Here is a 23,682-nt window from a genome sequence, read left to right as displayed (position 1 = left end):
AAAAAAAAAAAAAAAAAAAAAAAAAAAAAAAAAAAAAAAGGGAAAGTTAAGGGGGTTATCTACGAATTGTGCCTTTCTCCACCAGAAAAATTCCTTCCTATACAAAAGAAAACTAGCTGGCCTCTGGTGAGCAGAAACACGACCTGGGTGGCACTTTGCAAAGGTCTCTCGGCAACCACTTGGGGCTTGGAGTCAGGCTCTGAGTTCTAAGTACTGTTTCTGTCTCTGCTATGAGCCTGCGAGCTTGCTGTCTCAAATCACATCTCTGAGCCTCATCTCGTCCTTCTACTAAATGGGGAAAATAGTGGTTGTCATGAGGTGCAAGAGAGATCATGGAGCATCCCTCACCGAGGCAGTGCGTGAATTAGGGAGCAGTGGTCCAGCTGGACGGCCACCCTGGAGCTCAGCCCAACACTGTGGAAACGGTGACGCGGCTGGTGGCCCCCATCGGAGCACCCCACGCTGGGCGCCACACAATGTCCCGTGACGTCCGCATTCCTGTTGTGCCCGCTGAGATCTGCCCAGGAAATGACGTGTCTGCCCGTGCTTCAGCCTGGAGGCCTTTATTTTCATCCACAACATAATGGGGAGGTTAATTTAGCTCTGATGAGTTGCCAGAGGTCATTGTGGCTCCCAGTTGATGGATGGAGCTCTGAGTGCCCCACCTCTCATTCTTCCCGTCTTCCTGCCCTGTTGTTTGGTTTCCAGCAGGACAGAGCAGCCACGTGGCGTCTTGTTGTCCAGGGGAGTACTGATGCCCCAGCGGAGACAAGACTTCCGGGCAGGCGGGGGCCCTCCCAGGGGAGGGGGCTGTGATGGCCTTGCCTTTCTTTCCACGCTTGACATTTTCACTCTTGTGCGCTGGCTTAAAGGAGCACCGGGAAAGAGGAAGACCCGCCCTCCTCGGTCCAAGGCACTGCCCGAACATTTATAACATGCCAGGCTCGGGGCTGAGAGCTGTATACACATTGTCTCGTTAGGTGGGCCCTAGTACCACCCGCTCTCTTTCCCAGCTGGGGCAGTTGAGTGTTGGGAGGATGAGTGTCTGGCACAGTGCCATGTGTTACCTGGCTCAGACGGCAGCATATCAGAGCCCGGGTTCCTAAGCACAATGCCCAGGTATTCTGAGTGCAGTCACCCACATCCCCACCCTGGCTACAGTCCAACCCTGCCCCTCACCTTTAATTCTTTTAACTGCGCTCACAGACACTGCATGGACCCTGCCCCAGACAGGTTCAAATTCCAGCCGCCACCTTCCGGATACCCTTCAGAGCGCCCCCGCACAGGTGGGTGTCAGGTCAGGGTGGGCAAAATACGCCTCATGGACCAAAGCTGACCCACCGCCTGTTTTGTAGTTTAATTGGAACCAGCCACACTTATTCAGTTGTCTGTTGTCTATAGCTGCTTTCAGGGCACTACGGCCGAGGTGAGTAACTAAGACAGACTGTACAGCCCATAGTCTGAACTATTTACCACCTGGCTATTTGTAGAAAATGTTTGCTGATCCCTGGGTCCCTGGTGGCTGGAGTAGCAGAGAATGCTAATAAACTTGTTAGAAGCGAAACAATATTGAGAACCAAGGTTCGAAGAATAATTCCAGGGGAAGCCTCATCCTGGGGATTTCAGGACACATTGGCAGGCGTTTGCAGCTTTGGGATGATGTCACTTTACATCGCACTCGCATGCGTCGCAGGCCTCTCACCTGCTTCTTGGCAGAGTCATTTGCTTACAAAGATAAGCTTTCCTGCTAAGAAAGGTACTCTCTATATCCACAAACGTTCTTGTATTTCAGCTTCCTTTGGAAGTTTCCTGCAAGGAGACAGAACCTTAGAGATGCATATGTAGTGCTTATTATCAGAGGACAAGGGCACCCCTAATGGGGGAGGGGTGGTAGAGCAGGGCTGTTTATTTGTTTTAATGACACCGCCTCCTCCCTCACTGTTCTCGGCCACGAATGCCAGAATCTCAGGCTTCTTTCACCATCCAACGCCTTGTCTCTACTTCCAGATAACCTAAGCTGTGTCGGTTCTGAACAAGATCTGCTTATTTTTCTGGCCTCTGCTTTTATTACACTCTAAGGAACAGGACATAATATCTTTATTTTTTGTAGTGATAAAGGGCTATAGGTTTTAGAGAGCTGCAGAAAAGAGGAGGATCTCGGAGACGAGGTCGATCAGCTGGAAGTTTGACCCAAGTGGCCTTCAGTGACTTAATGCAGAGAGAATCCCCTTCCACTGACCGTTTATCAGCTCGCCCTTTAAAGTCAACTTCCTATGGTCAACTGGCCACTAGAAAGACACAGTTGAGGGATCCTTGTCCCCCAGCCTGGGGACTTCACGGAGCAGGTTTGACAGGTGGCCCACTGGGCTGGAACTGGAGCAAGGAGCCTCTGGCCTGCTCTAAGTCCAGCGCTGGGCACCCTAGGAGTACCGGAGTAATCTCTCTGAGGCTCAGACTCCTCGTGTCAAGTGGAGTTAGACGCCCTGCCTTCCACACCTCTAGGTGGGATGGTGGGGTGAGGCACCAGGTGTGGGAGGTGCTTCGTGAGTAGTCCTGAGTTTCCAGGAGCCAGTTCTAGTAGTATATGCTTTCCTACTTGGAGTCTCAGTCCCTACGTATAGATGTCACAGCCTCACAGATCAAGACGAGGTTTTAAAAACAGTCGTATAATCAGTGCTTCTTCCGTAGGGTTTGCCTTGTAAAAAGTACTTGGAAAAGAATATACCAGCTTTGGAGAGAGAAGAACCTTGGTTTGGATCCAACTCTACCACTCACTGGCTGGGCGATCTTGGGCGAGTCACAGCGGTAGAATGTGGTTGTGCTGGTGTGTCAGTTTGGGTCATCCGAGAAGCAGACACCAAGATGGCCTGAGACATGCCAGACGTCCCTTGGAGACCTGTGAAGGGAAAGGGGGAGAAGGGGCAGGCGTAGGCAGGGACCGTCTTTGGACCACAGTGTAGGTCAGACACCTGTGAGAGGAGAGAGGGCGGCAGGGGAGCCCGAGACCCTGCTGTGGCTCCAAGAAAGTCTTGTGTGGGTCTGTGGGGAGTCTCAGAGTAAAGACTGCCCGATGGAGGAAGCTGCATGACCTACTGTCCCACATCCCAGTGCCTTAAAACAACAACCACTTTAATATAAATCATGATTTTATGGGTCAGAAATTTCAACAGGGCTCAGGTGGGTGCTCCGTGTGTAACTGATTAGGGTCTGTGTTGGTTCAAGCTTCTGTAACAAAAATACTGTAGACTGGGTTGGCTTAAACAACAAGCATTTATTTCTTACAGTTCTGGAGGCTGGGAAATCCAAGGTCAAGGCGTCAGCAGACCCGGCATCTGGTGAGGGCCCGCTTCTGGCTTGTAGACAGCCGCCTTCTCACTGGGTGCTCACATAGTAGAGAGGGCGAGAGAGCCCTAGCCTCTTTCTCTTCTTATAAGGACCTTGATCCTATCATGGGCTCCATCCTTAAGACCTCATTTAAACCTAATCCTCTCCCAAGGGCTTCGCTGGTGGTGCAGGGGTTAAGAATCCGCCTGCCATTGCAGGGGACACGGGTTCGAGCCCTGATCCGGGAAGATCTCATATGCCACGGAGCAACTAAGCCCGTGCGCCACAACTACTGAGCCTGCACTCTAGAGCCCGCGAGCCACAACCTCTGAGCCTGCGTGCCACAACTGCTGAAGCCCACGCACCTAGAGCCCGTGCTCCGCAACAAGAGGAGCCGCCGCAATGAGAAGCCCGCGCACCGCAACAAAGAGTAGCCCCCGCTCGCCACAACTAGAGAAAGCCCAAGTGCAGCAACGAAGACCCAACACAGCCAGAAACAAACAAATAAATAAATACATATATTTTTTTAATGTGTTAAAAAAAAACAACCCCAAATCCCAGCTCTACTGGGGCTGTGGGTTTCAACATATGAATTTGGGGGATGCAGACATGCAGTCCATGAAAGGGTCCCTCAGTGTATTCAGCAGGCAGCTGCTCTGGACTGGAGGGTCCAGGATGGCTTTGCTCATATTCCTGGTGGCTTGGCAGGGTGGCTGGAAGGCCAGGCTCCACTGGGCCCCTCCCCGCGTAGTCTCAGGGTATTTGCTCATGGCCTCTCCAGTGGGATAGTCTAATGTCTTACCTGGTAGCTCAGGCATCAAGAGGGACGGCTTCAGGAGGCCAGAAGTAGGAGCTGCGGTGTCTTCTCTGCTTGCTGCGTTCACTTGGTGAAGCGGTCACAAGCCTGCCCAGGTTCGAGGGGAGGAAACGGAGACCTGTCTGTTGATGAGAGGAGCAGCAAAGAAGTGTGCCCATCTGTTATTCAGTGTCTGTCTCCTAGGGCTGGGGAATATGATACTGTTTATAAAGCACCTGTCCCGCTGACTGGCACAGAGTAGGTGCCCAGCAGATAGGAGCTGCCCTTCCGAATGTTTGTCTCATCATTATTATTACTGCTGCTACTGTCATACCCCCAACCCCATTGCTGGCCACCCTACAAATATGTTGTGTGTCGTGAGGGGGCCGGAGTGAGACTGACTGAAACCGTGAGCCTCTTTACGGTGCACCTGCCCTCACCTGTCAGATAGCTGACAGGAGTCGCCTTCGACCCCCTCCTCCCCGAGGCTCGGCACTGCCCGTTCTTCCCCAGGTGTGATGGACCTCAGCTTCGAGGCCGAGAGTCCTCTGGCGCCCCCGGCTGAACTCCTGGAGAGGCTGCCCAGCTGTGACTGGCTTCTTCAAGGGGACAGTGAGTCTGTGTCCCTGGGGGCTTGGGTCCCGCAGCCTCTTCCCGGGGCTTATGCTATTGTGGGGGCACCTCTGGAACAGGCCGGGCTGGGAGAGCTCCCCTGTCCCCTGGGGGCCCTGGGAAGCCCCTTGTCGCTATTGGGAGGGAATGGGAGGACGGGGCATAGGCCCTGTGTCCGTGGACATTCCGTGACCACGTCCATCTCCACCTAGACCAGGATGCTGCCGGTCTTGGAACCCTCATTCTTCGTCTGTCCTTTCTCACATTCGGCCCATCTTTTCTCCTTTTGTCCCACAAATACCTGTGCCTTGGAGCCGGGCTGTCGAGCCCTGACTCCCGCCCATATAAGATGATAAAACCAGTAACTTTTTCATAGGATTGTAAGAATTGAAGGAGATAATATATGTAAATACTGTAGCCTAGTGCTCATAGATGTTAGCTGTGGTTATTAATAGGATCATTAGTCCTATTAACAAAGATAATGGGAAACAGGATAAGAACATTTATTAATTTCAACAAGGTTTAATTGGGATTGTTCTTATCAATTTGTCATTTTATCCTGGAGAAGTCTCCCAAAGATTTGAGCTCCACCCCCCCACCCCCCACCCCCGTCTCCTCCAGGATGCCAGGTATTCTTCCCACCTTCGGAGGCCCCGGGGAGGCCCCAGGAACAAAGGTGCTGGTCTTCGTTTCTGGAACACAGGTGAGCCCTGGCAGCCCCCACGGAGCCATTGTGCAGGATCACGCGAGATGATCCTCAGGTCACCTTTGTCCCCCGACAGCCCTCCTCGGGGATCTCAGGGGCCACAGATTTCACCCCAGACAGTGCATCAGGACTCCAGACCCAGCGGATCAGGGTCTCCAGGGATGGAGCCTGGGAGTGTGTATTTTTCCAAGCCCTTCAGGTTGTTTGGCTACCAAGCCAGGGCTGAAAACTCTAGTCTAGATCAGGGGTTGCAAACTACGCCCCCCGGGCCAGATCCAGCTCACTGCCTCTTTCTGTCTATCAGGTTTTATTGGCACACGGCCATGTGTTTTTGTTTCCTTACTGTCTGTGGCTGCTTTTACACCGTGACAGAGGAGCTGAGTGGTGACACAGAGGCCACGTGGCCCACAAAGCCTAAAGTATTTCCTATCTCGCCCTTTACCGAAAGTCCGCTTGCTTGGAGGGCTCGGGGCAGAGCTCGGGCTGTCCGGCCAGCTTTGTGCGGACAGGAGGAGGAGCCGTGCCCGTTCTGGGTCCAGGGTGGCCGCGCCCTGCCGTCGACGGTGCCTTCCTGGTGCTCTGGCCCCGCCTCCCTTCTCCTCGCGGGCCGCCCGCCCTGCGAGCCTGCAGACGCCCCTTCTTCCGTGGAGTCGTCCCGGCCACTGCTGCGCCCGCGCCCTCCGTGCGCTGTGCACTGTCTGTGGGCACACGGGCCCCTCTGCGCTGGGCCGGGGGTGTCGGCGGCACGGCGTGCGTTGGTGAGGGCTTACATTTGGAGGCAGGCTGCGGCGGGGAAGACTGTGAAGATGGGGGGCAGGGCGGAGGAAGGGGCCTCTGCTCATGGCAGTGGCGGGAGGGCCTTGCCGAGGGGGGGACAGGGCGGTTGGGCCTCAGGGGAGTCTTCCAGGAGGGAGAGGTGCCCCGAGAGGGGGCCGACGAAGCGTCCTTCGTAGTCTGCCCTCCCAGCCTGCACCGCTGCTGTGCAGTGGGCTCACGGCGGGTCTCTGTGGGCGCCACTGTCAGAAGGTTCTCGGCTGGGGTCTTCCCCTGAGCGTTACTCACAACTCCTCTGGCTGAAGTCAAGGTGCCAGAGGGCAGGAACCTCGTCCAGTTCTAGCTCTGCCTCCTTCTAGCCGTGTGACATCTTCTCTGGACCTCAGTTTTCCTTTTCTGTAAAGTGGCATAATTCATCTTCCAGTTTTTGTTTCTGTTTTTGGTTTTTCATTTGAGTTCTAAGCCCCCATCAGCCCTTCTCCGCAGCTCCAGACCTCAGTTAAACTGGTTCTGATATCCTCTAGAAGGACCTGCCACTTTCCCACTGGGCATCTGTTCACACAGTTCCTGATGCCGGAGATGCCCTCACCAGCTGGAAGCCCGAGGGCTCTACCACTGCTGTGGACACGGCCGGGGGACCCCTGTCTCCGGGCCTTAGTTTCCATCTGCACAGTGAGGGGGCTGGCTGGCCTGGATGAGCCCGCAGGCTCTCCCCAGACCCACCACCCCGCTGCTCGGTCCCCACCAGAGTCCCCGTGGTGACAGAGGAGGTGGCCCGGGAAGCCCTCCTCAGCTTCGTGGACTCCAAGTGCTGCTACGGCAGTGCGGCCGCCGGTGACCTCGTCATCCTGGAGCTGAAGCAGCAGGTCCTGCGCAGGGTGAGGGCTGGCCGGAGGGCGCCTGGCGAGGCCGGGGAGAAAGGAGTCTTGGGGAACGGTGTGTGTGAATAGCGGTGACATTGTAGTGAGTTATAATACAAGGAATCATGGTTGTCAATCACCAGAGGACAGCTCGAATGCCCTAAGCGTCATGGATAGCGCATTTACCTATATGTCTTACCGAATCCTCATAGCTACCCTGCATGGTAGGTATCATCGTCACCAGTTAGGAGGAACTGGACATTTAGAGAGGTGGAGTTACTTGCCCCCAAACATGCAGCTAGAAGTGACCGAGCTGGGATTCAAACACAGGTTTGCTGGCACCAAAGCCCTGTTTTAAAGACACAGCTTACCTGCTTCTTGGAGGGGTGGGCTAGAAAGGGCCGTCTCCTCCCCTGATCCCAGCTTCCTCTGCCTCCCCCAAGTTTCATCTGTGCCAGGGGTATTTATTCATCACCCCCAAGCCTGAGGCTCCAGGGAGGTCCTGTGCTTGGTACCAAGACCACACAAGGTGACCCCACCTTTGTCACCTTCTGCCTTGACAGGGACAAGTTTAAGTTCACGTTTCCTAGTGTCACTGGCATAGCCGTCCCCTGGAGGGCACACAGTCACAGAAAGCAGCCTCGCAGGGAGTGGTCAGAGCAGGTATTTGAGGTACGAGGTCTCTGTGTAGCTGTGTGACCTTGGGAAAGTCACCTGACTTCTTTGAGCATCCCTTTCCTCACATGGAAAAGGAGGAGCCAGGCGATGTCCGAGATCCCGTGGATGAGGATCAAGAAGGAGGATCTCGACCTCAGGCAGATACATTCCCCCGGGGGTGCTCGGAGTGGCTGATTCCAGCAGCCTCCATCTGTCAGAGGGCAATTTTTGCTTCAAAACTTGCCTCATAGACCATTTCTGTGTATAAAGAAATTATACACATCATACTGAAGGTGCCCTGTGGTGTGTCTGTCAGGGGAGATTTCCTGGGGCTGAATGACTCCCTGCAGATATGTCCCAGGGCATCTGCGACACGAGTCCTCGCTGCTGCCAGCCTGTTCTGAGCAGCCCTCGGGCGCTGTCTGTGCTTGGGAACTTCTGTTCTCCCTGCTGGGCCCAGGGCTGGGGAGCTTCGTCCTTTCGCATGAGGCTCTGTCTTCCTAAGGGCACGAGTGTGAGCACACTGTTTTTCCTTTGTAGTATCGACTAGAAACCTTCAGTGAATCCAGGATAAGTGAATGGACTTTTCAGCCCTTTACCAGTAAGTGAGTTGTCTGAAATCAGTTTAATTCGGAGCGAATATGGCAGGGGTTGGTGGAGAATGTCAGGACTAGGCTTAGCCACCAACCCCGAGGAAGATGCTCTGCTGCTCGGAGCCTCAGTTTCCCATCCCCCATAAAAAGAGAGGGTGGCCTTTCCTCCTGGAGACCTTCCAGGGCTGATGTTAGCAGATGCTTCCTGTCCGGGAAGTGGCTCGCAGGAGGTCCTGCAAAAGTCTAGTGTTTGCGTTTGGCCACAGGCTGGTGCTGCCACACGGGGCCAGACTGCAAAGGCAGCCACTGTGCTCGGGCGTCTACCTGCCTCCTGGGCCACCCCCAGCGCCTCCCCGAGTCTCTAGATCCCCACCCCATTCAGTGTGCTATGCCACCTCTGCTGGACCCCCTAGAGGCTTAAGGCTCTCTTTGTGGGAAGCTCTGTACCCTACCTGTTTTCTGGTTCCTCCCTCGAGACTTAGCTCAAGGGTCCCCTCTTTTAGGAAGCCTTTGAGATTTCTTCCCTGCTGTCCCCTCCCCAGCAGAATGAGTCAGTCTTCTGAGTTTTCAGAGCGCCTTATGCGGCTCTTGTGCAAAGCACTTACCATGTCATATTCTGTTGTGTTGTGATGTAGTCTCTCTCCTTGAACGGAGGAGGAGAAAGAAGATGGTGGGGATGGTGACGGTAGTGATGACAATCCTGGTTTACTGATCCCTCGGCATGTACCAGCCCTGGGCTAAGCTTTGGTATGCCTTCTGCTGTTCAGCTTTACTACCGTTCTCCATGGTAGGTGCCACCATTATCCCTGGTTAGAGAGGACGGGACTGCAGGGCAGAGAGGTATGTATAGGTGGAGGAGCTGGTGTCGAGTTCCGCAGCCCGGAAGTACAAGAAGCAGGAGTCAGCCGGGTCTGTTCAACTCGCGACGCTTGGCTGCTTAACCACAGGCTCTAAGGGGACCCTTACCTACCGGTCCCTCGGCCCCAGGTTCTAGCTTAACGCCTGGCACCAGGTGAAGGCTCCGTACTATTTGGTGAATAAATGAAGGCTGGTCCTTGCAGCCGTTTGCTGCTCTTTGAACAGCCCCTTTCTCTGTCAGACCACTCCGTGGATGGGCCACAAAGAGGGACCTCCCCCAGGCTTTGGGACATCAAGGTCCAGGTTCCCCCGATGTTTCAGGAAGATACCAGGAAGTTCCAAGTCCCTCACTCATCATTGGTCAAGGTAATGTGTTCATTGGAGTCTCTGCCCTTCTTTCGGAGCTGGTTTTCCGGGCATTGTAGTTTCTTCAAACTTTATCCTTTTAAAAAGGAAACCCAAAATCCGGGCTGGTGGTTTATTCCTTGCCCATCAAATCAGCAGAATTCTAAGAAAACCCAGCGTATGGGATGTAGTCCCATACGAAATTCCGCGCAAATTTAGGGAGCGTTCACACAGCAACAGGATGGTACGAAATTGTCACCAGCTTTACATAGTGAGCATGCATATTCCTAGACCATCTGAGGGTTTTTGTCTTTTTTATTTTTTTTGACTTGTTGGGAAACAGCTGAATGAAACATATAAAATAAAATCAAAGGCATCACTGGGATTTTTTTTTTATGGAAGTCATTAGGGGAGTAGAATTTGACATCCACGCTGTTTTACAGAAATATAATCAGGACAGGTAGTGAGGGTAACCTAATGTGTTACAGAACCACGGCCGAGATGTTTTATGTTATGTGCTCATCTAATTAACTGCCTTGTTTCCACTTTAGAATTTGATTCAAGCGTGTCATTTTACCCTCTGAGTTTTCATAGCATCATAAGACGAAGAGGACTTTGAGAGATCAAGAAAGTGTTTCATTCTGTTCTCCAGGGTGGAAAAGCTCTTTTGATTCAGCCATTGAATTCCAGTAGCTAGCTTGCTGCCTTTTGCAAAAACACCCTCTGTTTTTTTTATGGCTTCTATTCCCAAAGACCACTTTAGCCACCTAATGGGCAAAGGATACTGGCTTTTGTGGTTTAGCCTGGGAGTGTGAGTTAGGACATGGGAGTCGGAGACCTGGTCTCCCCGTCTTAGCATCCAGGACCGACTGGGCTGAGGTTCCGAGGAGATGGTAGTGGGATCTCCTTGGCTTGATGTTCAAGGCCCTTTGGAAGCCTAGTCACAAATGGTCATCTTCCCACCATGGCCTGAACTGTTGTACCTCCACGTGGGATGCTGACGTCACGGGGGTGGGGTTGGTGAAATCAGGAGCTGCTGGTACTTGGAAAACCAGATCAAAGAGAGTGTTCACTCTCAGGAATGCTACAAGTGCCACGGGCATGGGTGCTACAAGTGCAGCAGCTGCCACGGGGCCGGCACGGTGAGTCACATGTGGCCGTTGGTGAGTACGTGATGTGGAGCAGGGCCATGTGGGGATGGAGGGCTGGGCCGGCAGCCTGGGGCTCCCTGCGCCAACAGTGGGCCCTCCGACAAGTCATCCTCCCTCTCCGAGCCTCCATCTTCCTACCTGTAAAATGGGAATGTTGGCGTGGGTGGTCTCTATTGACCTTATTTCACTTTGATGGTTTATGATTTTCATTCTTCTCTCCTTTTCTCCTCCACCTACAAACATTTATTGAGTACCTGCTGGGTGCAGGAGAACTGAGACCTGGGGTCCTTCTCACAGGGACCCTCTGTCCGAGGGACAGACTGGCAAGTGACCAGCACTTGTAGTGCAGGGGCCGGTGCCAGCCGAGAAGTGAAGTTTAGGGCCTTTGAGGGACACAATAGACTCGGGCCTTGGATTAGCTTCCTGGGGCTGCCGTAATAAATGACCACAGACTGGGTGGCTTAAAGCAACAAATTTATTCCCCTAAGAGTTCTGGAGGCTGGATGTCCAATACCAAGGTGTCAGCAGGGTTAAGAGCCATCTCATGCCTTCCTCCCGGCTTCTGGCAGCGGCTGGCAGTCCTTGGCTTATAGCTGCCTCACCCCCATCTCTGCCTCCATGTTGCTTCCTGGCTTCTCTGTGTGTGTCTCTGTCTCCTCACGGGCTTCCCATAGGGACACGAGTCATTGGATGTAGGGCCCTCCCTTCTGCAGTATGACCTCACCTTTACTAATTACATCTGCAAAGGTGAATTCCAAATAAGGTCACATTCTGAGGTTCTGGTAGATGTAAATCCGGGCGGGGACGACCACGTATACTATTCAGCCCCGCGCGGGCCCCTCAGCACCAGCCAGGCCCTCGTGGCCTCAGCGTTCTTTGCAGGATCCTCTAGGCTACTAGCCTTCCCAGCGGTAAGTCCACGGCCCTCGCGTGTTCTCAGCTCTCCCCACCTCCCCGTTTGTGCCTAACCCCTTGGACACACACTGACCACTTGCCGCAGTAAACCGGCCTCCTCTGTCCTCTCTCTGCCCACGCGCCCTTGCACCCGCCTTCCACCTGCTGCGTGCTCGTCCCTCTACCTGCTCCGCACCCACCGTGGGGCTCCACGGCGGCTGCACCTGCTCTGTGTCCTCCGGTGGCCTTTGCTGGTGGCCTTTGCTGCTCCCTCCCGCCCCTCCTCCTCCTACCCCCTTGTCCCTCAGGCTTTCCCTGAAATGTGTCCGGACCGCACCCCAAGCCTGCTGTGAGGGCATAGCCTGGTCCATCTCCGGGGGCTTCTCCAGCACCAGAGAGGGCCAGTCTGCCCCTCTCCCCCGGTCCTGGCTGTGACTGTTTGGTCAGGGGACAGTCCCAAGGGTCATGGGGATCAGAGAAGAGCAGGAGAGGCTGAGGTCTCAGGAGAAACAGGGCTGTGAGGATGCAGAGTCTCTGAAGGTACAACTGGAGGGGTCCAAAGATACACTGCAGTTAACAGACAAGGGGCGAGGCCCAGGGAGAGCAAGTAGGGAAGTGACAGCTTGGGGAAGGTCACAGGCTGGCTTGGAGCCAGGTCTCAGGATGCCCTTTGCCTGCTCCCCGGGAGGCGGGTGAGGGCTGAGGCCACGTGTGTCTGCAGGTGCGGTGCCCCTCGTGCAGCGGGGCCAAGCGCAGAGCCAGGCCCGCCCGGCGGTGTCAGATGTGCTCGGGGTGCGGCAGGCAGAGGTAAGATGGGGCTCCCCGGCCCCGAGCTCAGTGCTCTCACTGGCGTTCTTGCTTTGTACTGCCTGCCCTCAGGAAGGCAAGCGGGTGCACTGTCTTGTCACCCCTGTGTCCCCAGAGCTCTGTGCATTGTAGGTGCCCTGTCACCTCCGTGAGTGTTTCTCGAGACCAAGTGGAGCCCATCAAGCAATCTGTGGGTCGGGGGCGGGGGGGAGGTACGAGGGTCTGCAGGGAGGAAGGGAGGGCTTGGGTTAAGAGAGGAGACTGCTTCGTGCTCACGTGGAGGGGAAGTGAATGCAGAAGAGCACCCAAGGTGAGATTCTTATCTCTCTGAGGATCCGGGCCCGAGGAAACCCTTATTTATAACCCATTGCAGGGACCAAATGGAGGAAGAGTGAAGGAAGGTTGGTTGACTGACTAAACAAAGCGCCTGTTCACAGGGCTTTGCAAACAGTGGGTTGCTGCCTTTTGGACTTGACGTCCTTTCATGTATTTATAAATCTTTAAAGGGAAACAAGAAACCATGAGGAGTGAAACTCTTCAAAGTTGTGTTGGGTTAATGATACCTGTGGCTCATCCAGGCCCAGGCCATCCTTCTAACAAGCCAGATGGCGAAGCTTTGGTGGACCTGCCACCTGTGGTTGGTAAAGGAGCTCTTTGATTTGGAAAGAAACTTAGATTTCTTTCACTTACAAGTAAAAGAACTCCAGTTCAAACTGGCTTTAGCAAAAGAGTAAATTTATAGGCCCATGTACTGGAAAAGTCGAGGAATAGATTTCTGGGATGACTTCAGGTACAGCTGGATCCAGGTGCTTAAACAATGTCACCAGGAATCTGTCTCTGTCCCTCACTCTGCTTTCCTTCATGTTGGCTTCATCCTCAGGCAGGCTGTCTCCTGTGGTGGCAGAGGAGGCCACCAGCAGCTCCAAGCTTGGTGACCTCAGTGGAAAAGGATGGCCCTTTCCTGATAGTTCCAGCAAAAGTTCTGGGGTGGATCTCAATGCACTCGCCTGGGTCATGTGTCAATCTCTGTGTCAGCCACTATGGCCAGAGAGATGAAATGCTCTGATTGGCCAGCCTGAGGGCCCAAGCTGGTCATAGAAGGGATGGGGGCAAGCCCACAAACCATGTCTCCAAAGGGAGATTGGGGCACTGCTACGAGGAGCGGGAGGTCTAGATGGTGGGCATGTGGAAGCAATCCGTGCCCACCACAGTCCACCTCTATGAGGAAGGATGTGAGGCAGGGGCCTCCGGAGCCACTGGGACACCACGGCCATCTAAGTGGTACCGATGGGGCCCCTCTCAGATGCAGCACATGCTCAGGGAGGGGGAACAAGACCTGTGCCACCTGCAAGGGCGAGAAGAAACTGCTGCACTTCCTCCAGCTGGTCATCGTGTGGTACGTGGCACCTCTTAATGCCATGGCCTGGCGGGGTGGCCGGGCGGGACGTGGCCTGGATTGGTTTCTGCAGAGAAGCTCCACTTGGTTGGGGCTTTCACAGTGCAGGGACCTGCTGGGAGAGACGGAGTCCCAGGGTCCTAAGGGTACCTTGGGACCTGGGAAGCTCCCATGCATTAAGGGTTTCTCCTATCGGGTACCTTGCTAGAACAGAACTGTCCGTACTTTACTAGTTTTCCATCTTACGCGTGAGAATGCTGAGGCCCAGAGAGGCTAAAGCAGTTTCCCAAGGTCCCACCGGTAGCACGGCAAGTCAGTCCTCCAGCCCCGATCTGCCTGATTCCAAACCCAGGCTCTTAACCCGACCCCCGGGCCCTGTCTGTCATCCTCTTCACTTCCAGGAAGAACAGCCTGTTTGAGTTTGTGTCTGAGCACCAGCTGGACTGCCCTGGGGAGCTGCTTGCTAAAGCCAGAGGAGAGACGCTCTTTAAGGATGAAAACACGATGGTAAGGAAGGCTTTGCTACCGCCCTACAGGGATCTGGGTCCCTCCTCCCCCTGTGAGGCCGGATCTTCTGGTTCTGCAGGCGATGCATTCATTCAGAAAGGCTGGGTGGGGACAGAGGCTGCTGGGACCCCATGGGGCAGTTTCTGCCTTGAATTTTACATATTCAACCCTCCTTTCTTCCCCTGTTCCTTTTCTCTCCGTCTTTTCCTCCCTCCTTCCCTTGGACAAATCTTGAGACCCTCCTCCTATACCAGGCACCATTCTAGGCGCTGGGGATACCATAAAACAGAATCTCTGCCCTCCGATCTCACAGTCGGTGAGGGAGAGGGTAATAATAGCATTTTCACCACACTGTCAGCCATTGAGAAATACACAAGCGAGGTAGAGAGACAGGAAGGGGCAGGGTGTCGGTGGTGGAGAGCGGTGCAGTCGGGGAGTGGATGGTGTGACAGCATGGGAGTCAGGGTGTCCAGCAGAGGAAGCAGCACGACAGAGGCCTCTGAGGAGCGGCAGAGGGCAGGGGGCTGGAGGGCAGCGAGCTGGGCGGAGCAAGGAGCTAAGACATGACAGGTGCCAGCAGCCAGATCAGGGAGGGTCTTGTACACTAGCAGTTGGCAAATTCCGGCCCTTGGCCTGCTTTTATAAATAAAGTTTTATTGGAGCACAGCCCAGTTGTTTATGTATTGTCTGTGGCTGCTATCGTGCTTCCAGGGCAGAGTTGAGTAGTCGAGACAGAGACGCCATGGCCTTCAAATATTTACTCTGGCCCTTTTCAGAAAAGGTCTGTGGCTCCCTGCTGTCGGCCTGGTAAGGGAATGTGGCCTTTATGGGACATCCTCAGACAGTTTTTTTTGGTTTTGTTTTCTTCCCTTTTTTCTCCCCACCCTTCCTTCCTTCTTTTTTTTTTTTTTTTTTTTAACAGTATGTAGCTGTTTCAGATTGGCTTATTAGTTTCAGGTGTGTATCATGATTAGATATTTGTATATTACTGTGAAATCATCGCCGCAATAAATCCAATTCACGTTCATCACCACACAGTTCAAATGATTTTTCTTGTGATGAGACATTTTTTTGAGCTACTCTCAGCAACTTTCAAATGTCCAATCCAGTATTATCAACTGTAGTTACCATTCTGTACCTCACACTCCCAAGACTTATTTATCTCATAATTGGAAGTTTGTACCAATTGACCCCCTTTCACCCCTTTTGCTCACCCCTCCAGTTCCCATCTCTGGACTTTTTTTTTTTTTTTTTTTTTTTTTAACAGTATGTAGCTGTTTCAGATTGGCTTATTAGTTTCAGGTGTGTATCATGATTAGATATTTGTATATTACTGTGAAATCATCGCCGCAATAAATCCAATTCACGTTCATCACCACACAGTTCAAATGATTTTTCTTGTGATGAGACATTTTTTTGAGCTACTCTCAGCAACTTTCAAATGTCCAATCCAGTATTATCAACTGTAGTTACCATTCTGTACCTCACACTCCCAAGACTTATTTATCTCATAATTGGAAGTTTGTACCAATTGACCCCCTTTCACCCCTTTTGCTCACCCCTCCAGTTCCCATCTCTGGAAACCATCAATCTGTTCTCTGTATCTAGGAGTTTGTGTTTGTTTTAATTCCACATGTAAGTGAGATCATAGGGTGTGTATCTTTCTCTGACTTATCTCACGGAACATAATGCCCTCTTCCATCCATGTTGTTGAAAATGGCAGGAATTCCTTCTTTATGGCTTCATAATAGTCCCCAGCTTCCTTTCTTTGCCCCAATCACTAGGCTTTCTAAAGGCTCACTTCAGGCATCACCCCAATAGGAAGCCCTGCGCCCAACCCTAGCCTGAGTTAGGCAGCAGGGAAGGCGCGCCAGGTGGGCGTGCAGTCTGTCTACGGCCCTCGTTTATTGGCTGGAGTTCCCGACGCTATGAGGTGGATGATCACTGGTCCGCTTGGGTTTAACAAGCCCCACCCATCCCGCTCGCCCCTGGCCCGGGCCCGTCCCTCTCTGGCCTCGTGCTCCCGTCAGCCCTCCAAGGCTCCAGGTGCTGAGGCTCCGGGTCAGGTGGTCTGCGTCTCCCCCCAGGTGTACCCCATCGTGGACTTCCCCGTGCGGGAGATCTCTCTGGCCTCCCAGCGGGGTATCGCCGAGCACAGTGCTGCGCTGGCCTCCCGAGCCCGCGTCCTGCAGCAGGTGAGCTGGGCGGGGGGCGGTGGGGACCGGGGCTGGTGGAAGGTGAGGTGCCGGGTCTGCTGGGGCTCCAGGACACTGTCCCCGTGGACGTAAAGGAGGGAACGGGCCCCTCCCTTTGTGGGGAGGTTCCTTCTTGAGAGTGGTAGGGCAGAAGGAAGGGGGGGAGGGGGGGAGCCCCAGTCGGAGGAGCACAGAGGTACTAGGGACTGACGTGGGGCCAGAGTGACCGGAGGTCAGAGAGCAGGGCTGGTCAGACATAAGGCCACGGGGAGAAGTTTGGATTGATATATCCTGCGAGCGACAGGGAGCTTGCAGGGTTTCACGCAGGAATGTGGCTCAGTGTGGTTTCGATTCTCACCCCCCTGGTATTCAGGGAAGGGGAGGGAAAGCTCGACATCTAGGGTCCAAGGCAGGTTTGGAACCCAGCGTCCGGCCCCCCGGGGCACTCCCCAAATCCTAGGCCCCCAGGCAGGGCTGACGGCCCGCGCTGCTGTGCGGCTGTTATCCTGCTGGCCACTAGGTGGCGGTGGTGCCCGTCGCGTCCCCAGGAGCCGCGGGGGGCGGGGCGTGTGCGGTAGGGGACGGGGGTAAAGGAAACGGGGATGGAAGATGGGGGGGTTGGCAAGGGAAAGCTCAGCGCCTGAGCTCCGTGAGGGCTCTGTCGGGGGTCCGAGTCTTACAAACTGGGCGCAGATCCTGGCTCTTCCACGTCCCAGAGTGGTCCCGGGCCAGCTACAAACGCCTTCCTGAAGTTCAGTTTCTCACCCGTGAAAAAGAGGTATTACTACCGCCTCAGAGGGCTTGGTAGGGATGAGATCATTTGCTTTAAGTGCGTGGAACCCGGTGCTCAGAAAGTCCCTGTGCCTTCCGTTAAAGTCCCTGTGCCTTCCGTTCCCTTTGCAATGATTATTCCCCTTCTCTTTCTGCACGTTTACCCTGTTTGCAGGAGAGAAAAGGATGCATTTACTTGAAAATTAATAATGACCGTCTTGGAGCTGGAATGCACCTCAGAGAGGATGAAACGGGGGCACTGCAAACTCAAAGGCCTGGGGGGGGGGTGGGCTCTGGGTAGGAGGCCCCCTTATCCAAAGGGCTCCACCTCCCCTCAGCTCTGTGCAGCGCAGGGGCAGAGATTTCAGACTTCCTGAAATCCACATTTTTACATGAAATCTTCCAGTTTTTCAATATTGAAAGCAAAATTTAAAAAATCCTAAGAGCACTGTATGGGCTGCTGGGCCAGCTTTGGCCTGTGGGCCTCCTCGGCTACCCCTGGTCTAGTCCAAACCCATGACTTTGCCGATAAATCAGAGGAAGCCCAGACAGTGGAAGTAATTTAGGTAAGGTCATACAACTTCTCAGCGGAAGAGCCCAGGAGTAGAACTCAGATTTCCCAACTCCAAGGGAAATGTTATTATCTGCCGCACTCAAGGCACACAAGCGACTCTGAAAGCCAGCGTAAGTTTGGCCGGGGGGGGGGGGTGCGCTCTGGGTAGGAGGCCCCCTTATCCAAAGGGCTCCACCTCCCCTCAGCTCTGTGCAGCGCAGGGGCAGAGATTTCAGACTTCCTGAAATCCACATTTTTACATGAAATCTTCCAGTTTTTCAATATTGAAAGCAAAATTTAAAAAATCCTAAGAGCACTGTATGGGCTGCTGGGCCAGCTTTGGCCTGTGGGCCTCCTCGGCTACCCCTGGTCTAGTCCAAACCCATGACTTTGCCGATAAATCAGAGGAAGCCCAGACAGTGGAAGTAATTTAGGTAAGGTCATACAACTTCTCAGCGGAAGAGCCCAGGAGTAGAACTCAGATTTCCCAACTCCAAGGGAAATGTTATTATCTGCCGCACTCAAGGCACACAAGCGACTCTGAAAGCCAGCGTAAGTTTGCAGGGCTATCAGCCAGACGAGGCAGCGCCCTTTTCGCCTGGCAGACACTGCAGGGGCGAGTCACTTCCCAGGTTATGTCCTGCTTCCCAGCTCTGGCACATAGTCATGGCACCTGGTCCTTCTGTTCATGGGCCTCGATGTCCTCATCTGTAAAATGGGCGCGGTTGGGCCTTGCCTTAGGTTGGGCTCCGCAGAAGCAGCTCTGAGATGAGGATCCGTGTGCAAGTCATTTTTTGTTTGTTTTGTTTTTTATCAATTTATTTTATTTTTGGCTGCGTTGGGTCTTTGCGGTGCGCGGGCTTCTCATTGCGGTGGCTTCTTGTTGTGGAGCATGGGCTCTAGGTATGCAGGCTTCAGTAGTTGTGGCATATGGGCTCAGTAGTTGTGGCTCATGAGCTCTAGAGCACAGGCTCAGAGCTTAGTTGCTCCACGGTATGTGGGATCTTCCTGGACCAGCGCTCGAACCTGTGTCCCCTGCATTGGCAGGCGGCTTCCTAACCACTGTGCCACCAGGGAAGCCCAAGACGTTTGTTAAGGAAGGGCTCCCGGGGGAAACAGGTAAAGGGGTGGGGGAGCCGGAACAGGAAGAGGGGCAGACAAGGGGGCGGTGAGGGTAGTGGCACTCTTGAGTGTCAACCATACCTCAGCGGCTGTTCGCCTGGAGCTGACGTTTGTTCTTCAGCCCCATCCACGGAGGACCCCAGCCCGGTCTCTCAGGGGCCTTGCTCCTGCAGCCCTGGTACAGTCTGGTGGGCATTACAGTGAAGACCGCCCAGTAGTGAGCTGTGTACTGTAGGACTACTGTAGGACTGGCCGGAGGACGAGGCATGATTGCAGCACCTTGCGGACACACGTGCTTCTCCTGGGACGTTTTTACTGCTGAGGCTGACAATTTTGAGTCCGTTTTGGACCCTTCATTTGGCAGAGGGGCAGTGACTGCCCAAGGTCACACTGCGTGTTGGCGGCAGGCCTCCGTCTAGACCCTGGGGCTCCTGGGCTTTCCCTGATGGCACAGCCCCGTCTCAGGCAATACAAGCCGTCTGTGGACCAGACCGGGAGCAGGGAGGGGCGCACCAGGGGCAGACGTGCAGACGTGCATGTTTCTTTAAAAGGGAGCGTAAAGGGAGAAGAGGCCACTTCTGTGACTCTTTGTCCTAAATTGTCCTTTGGCCCAGGATCTACAGACAAAGATTCATGCTGATATTTTGTTCAGGGTTGGGAAGTTAGCGAGTAGAATCCAGTGAGGGGACAGCTGTCACACGCGGGGCCCCAGCCCCTCCTCTCAGACCTGGAATCTGCTCGTCCCAGGGGCACAATCAAGGTGTACCAGCAGATATACGTCCGATTACGAGATGACCACTGGATGGCAGTTGATGTCCTGGCCAACCTGTGGTCTCCAACCTGGAGACCTTTAGAATCCAAAATGGAGGCACGCGGGGTGGGGCTGCTGTGGTTTTGCTCTCTGTTGGATAGTAGAAGAGTTTGGAAACGAGTGGTCTGACCCGCGGCCCAGGCTTTCTGAGCAGAGGTTGGCTCCCCTCCCCTCTTGCCCCGTGGTTCCCATGTTGGGTCTCCTGTACCAACATGGCAAGAGGGATCGTCTACCTTTTCTTTCCGTAGTTATCTCCCTTGGAGGCCGCTCTCCGGCACACAGAGAAAACTCAGTCTCACCGTCTCATTTGGTTTTCTCAACAACTCCATGACATAGAAGTTTTTGTACCCATTTCACAGATGAGGAAACGGAGGCCCAGAGAGAGGAAGTGGGAGGTCACGCAGACGGCTTCATGGGAAGTGCACGCCCTGACCCTGAGTCCCCCCGCCCCCCACCCCTCCTGCTACAGTGTCAATCCCTCTGCTACCCCTCCAACCCACACCTCCCAGTGTAGGGAGCCCTCTGCTCAACATCCTCTCCCGGCCTGTTCCCCACTTTCCCCAGGGGCCTCAGGACCATCATCTCCCACGAGAGGGCTTGGGCTCTTTTCCCAAGGAGGGGATCTTCCTGCAAGTAGGAGGTTCTGACCCTGGGCCAAGCACACCACCTCCCTCTGGGGTTGGGGTCCGCACATCTGAGTCTGGGACAGGGGAGCAGCTTGTGCACGAGACCTTAGGGTTTGGGCACCGAGCCTGGCCCACGGTACGGCCCGAGAAAGCTTTGCTGGGGCTGAGGAGTAACTTTGCTCTGTGGGTTACAGCCGTAGTTTTCCGTAACAAATCAGTGCCAAAGCCAATGACCTGGGTGTCTCAGCAGGAGTCGGTGTCAGCTCCAAGGCGGCAGGGCGTTCTGTTCACTGCCCCGTGATTTTGGAAGATTGTTGAGTAAGTGCTCAGAGAAGGGGCCAGAGAACGAGGGATGTAGGACCCCTCTGCAGCGGGGAGTGAGTGCCCTGGGCTCTCAAGTAGACAGGGATGCCAGGGAGGAGATTTGAGCCTCAAATGGGTCCGGCCAGGAGGTGGGGCTTGACCTGGATGATCTTGCAAGCTTGAAATCCCATGGGCCTCAGTTTCCCCATGTGTAAAAGGAGGGGAAAACTTGAGAAAGGCTTTTCTCAAAGGAGGGTTGTTGCAAAACCCTGGTGCAGGGAGGGAAGCGTCTGAGAAAATAGCCTGAAGCAGCCCCCCAAACTTTGGAATTTCTTTGGTGTCAACATTTTATCTTAAAATTTAATTCAAATTGCGTAATACATTCCCTGATATCTCCATGGTTGTTTTAATAGAAAAATGTTTAAAATGGCTTTGTCCTCCACTTTTCTCCACTCCACTCTGTCCACGCCCCCATCTAAAAATTACCGCTTCTGGAAGATGTTCTGTCCGGCTGGTGGATTTCCATACGTCCTACAACTCCCCTGGGGATTGCCTGTGCGCCACACCCCACCCCCCACCCCCGCCCCCCGGCTTCATGAAACTTAGAATGAGGTGGTGGTTAAAGATGAGAAGTCGGTTTGGGCCAGAGCGGAGGGTATGTGAAGGAGCATAGTAAGAGATACATCTAGGAGGCAGGTTGGAGGCAAGATGCCAAGTCCAGAGCCTGAACTTCATTCCACAGGTAGTAGGGAGCTACTGAAGGTTCTTGAGCAGGCTAGGGACTTGAACAGAACCCTGAGGTTTTTCTTGGCCAATTGTTTCCTCAGCGCCAGACCATTGAGCTGGTCCCCCTCACGGAAGTTCGTTACTGGTACCAAGGAAAGACTTACGTCTACTACATCTATGGCACCGACCACAAAGTGTACGTGGTGGATTACCCAGAGAGGTACTGCTGTGGCTGCACCATCATCTGACATCGCACATCTGCCCCCAGAGCCCGCCACTCACATTTGCCCAGGAGATTGGCCGAAGTCTCTGAGTTGACTCACTGTTGGCTCCTCTGGACAATTGCATGCAAACCCTGGTGTGTCCTTCCAGAGAATTAAGCTCCTCTGTCAAGCTACAAGTCCTTCTGGAGCCCGTCTGGCGGAATCTATCACGTGTCTAACCTACGAGAATTCATCTACACACATTGCTTTAGGAGAAATAACTTAAGCAGTGGGGCTTTGCCTCTGGCCTGTGAACTAAAGCCCTGATTGAGCGTGGGGTTGATTTTACTTTTCCCTCGGTCAGTCTCAGTTCTGGTGTGTCTCTGCTAGTCTGGGCCTTTTGTGGAGCTGAGTGATTCTGAAATGTTGAAAGATAGACAGAAGTTAGCTGCCTCTTATGCACACCAAATAGTGCACTTAGGCAAAAATGTACACCATTTTACTCCTCATTCTGTGGGTCAGGAATTCAGACATAGCCATGGTGGGATGGCTTATCTCTGTTCCATGACGTCTGGTGCCTCACCTGGAAATATCAAAGGCTGGGGTGGCTCAAGGGCAAGGGCGCTGAAATCATCTGAAGGCTGGTTCACCCAGATGCCTGGTGGTCAATGGCGGCTTTCGGCTGGAACACCTACATGTGGCCTCCCCATGCGGCGTGGGCTTCCTCACGGCATGGCGGCTCTCAGGGTAAGCACCCCACACGTGTGCCCCAATTAAAGAGACAGAGATCTGTTCCCAGACTGGAGAACAAACCCGCTGTGTTGGATAGACCAAGGGTCTGTATGCTAATCTCTAACATGGTGCCTGTGCATGGGTAAATTTTAGAGAGTGATTTTGGATATATGCAGGTTCTTACATCACGTGCTGACCTTAGAACCTGCGCACCGAGTAGAAGGTGACCTGGATGTCCTGTGTACCCAGTCCCAGGCAGGAACTCCCACCTGGTGCAGTGAGGCTGGGTGGGTGGAGGGGACACCCTGCACCCTGAATGCCCGGTTGGCTTTGGAGGGGTGGTTCGGGGGCTGCGTGAGCCACCGTGTACCTGATTGTGAGTAACCGGATGTCCCTGTCACCTTACAATGCCTGCCCCCACCCGGAAGGGGAGTGCTACACCCCACGAGGGCCAGTCCATACCCTCTTGATCCCCAAGCTCCTGCTGGCCTGCAGCCCTCGTCCCCCATAGGGTAGAAGCATGTGGACATAAGAGGCCTGGTTGGGGGAGGCTCAGGTGGGGGAGGGGTGGTCTGAGGCCATTCCCCTGGGGCCTCGTACAAATGGAGGGGACGGTTTTCGGCTGTTGTCATCATTGGTGGACGGAGCCCAGGAAAGCGGGGCATCCAGCAGTGCTCGGGGACGTCAGCGCGGTGGAGTGGCGTTCCGCGTGTTGCATGGCTGGCAGGTACCCCGCTGACGCTCACGGAGAAATTACTTCTACAAGGTCTCCTCGGTTATTACTTAATGCAGTGCGGATTTTTATTTGGTGTTCGCCTCTGTTCTTTGATTTTCTGGTGTGTCTTGTTTGAAACGGCTTCTGATCCTCTCCCTTCTCTCCAGTACAAACTTGGAACTCTGACGCCTTCGTTGGGGTTCCTCGGGCCGCTGTGCTCGAGCCTCACGGATTGAAATACATGTATTAAAACACTGCTTTCTTCTTATTTCTCCTTTATATTTCCGTTTGGGCATTAAATTGCTTTTCAGAAATGGTCTGTAAGTGGGTTATGTCTAAATGTCATTTTAGGATCAAAAGGGAGCCTCGCGTATGTTAGGGTTGAGGCCACGTGGCCCATACACGCTGTTGGCATGTGAACTGGACCCAGCAAGAAAATCTGGCTGGAATAAAGTGGGTCATGGGGACACTGTTCCAATTGAGCCTCAGTGGGCCACCAGCCGTAGGGCCCCTTAGTTCTGGTGGTTCTGGCAAAATCCCAGATGGTTACTGGGTCCTCCGGCTTTTTGGTAACTGTTGCGTGTTTTCCCCTGCAGTGTTACCTGTTTTTATGACCTTTGCTGCAGCCAGGATCTGACTTAATTT

At 53.9% G+C, this 23,682-nt stretch overlaps 1 protein-coding gene across 1 annotated transcript in view; it reads left to right on the top strand.

Moving 5' to 3' along the window:
• Positions 1-21,642, top strand: part of SSUH2 (ssu-2 homolog) — a 24,784-nt gene extending 3,142 nt beyond the window's left edge. The window contains exons 2-12 of the mRNA XM_007463711.1: positions 4,634-4,732; positions 5,354-5,435; positions 6,961-7,090; positions 8,270-8,330; positions 9,422-9,546; positions 10,605-10,667; positions 12,292-12,377; positions 13,681-13,773; positions 14,175-14,280; positions 16,368-16,475; positions 21,489-21,642. Coding sequence (XP_007463773.1) covers positions 4,634-4,732; positions 5,354-5,435; positions 6,961-7,090; positions 8,270-8,330; positions 9,422-9,546; positions 10,605-10,667; positions 12,292-12,377; positions 13,681-13,773; positions 14,175-14,280; positions 16,368-16,475; positions 21,489-21,635 — 1,100 coding nt within the window. The 3' untranslated portion in view covers positions 21,636-21,642. The remainder of the gene's footprint in view (positions 1-4,633; positions 4,733-5,353; positions 5,436-6,960; positions 7,091-8,269; positions 8,331-9,421; positions 9,547-10,604; positions 10,668-12,291; positions 12,378-13,680; positions 13,774-14,174; positions 14,281-16,367; positions 16,476-21,488) is intronic.
• The last annotated feature ends 2,040 nt before the right edge of the window (positions 21,643-23,682 follow it).

This window comes from Lipotes vexillifer, unplaced genomic scaffold (assembly GCF_000442215.2).
Source record: "Lipotes vexillifer unplaced genomic scaffold, Lipotes_vexillifer_v1.1 scaffold1387, whole genome shotgun sequence".
Lineage (NCBI taxonomy): Eukaryota > Metazoa > Chordata > Mammalia > Artiodactyla > Lipotidae > Lipotes > Lipotes vexillifer.
Note: the sequence above shows the minus strand (reverse complement) of the source record. Positions and strands in the feature narration are given on the sequence as shown.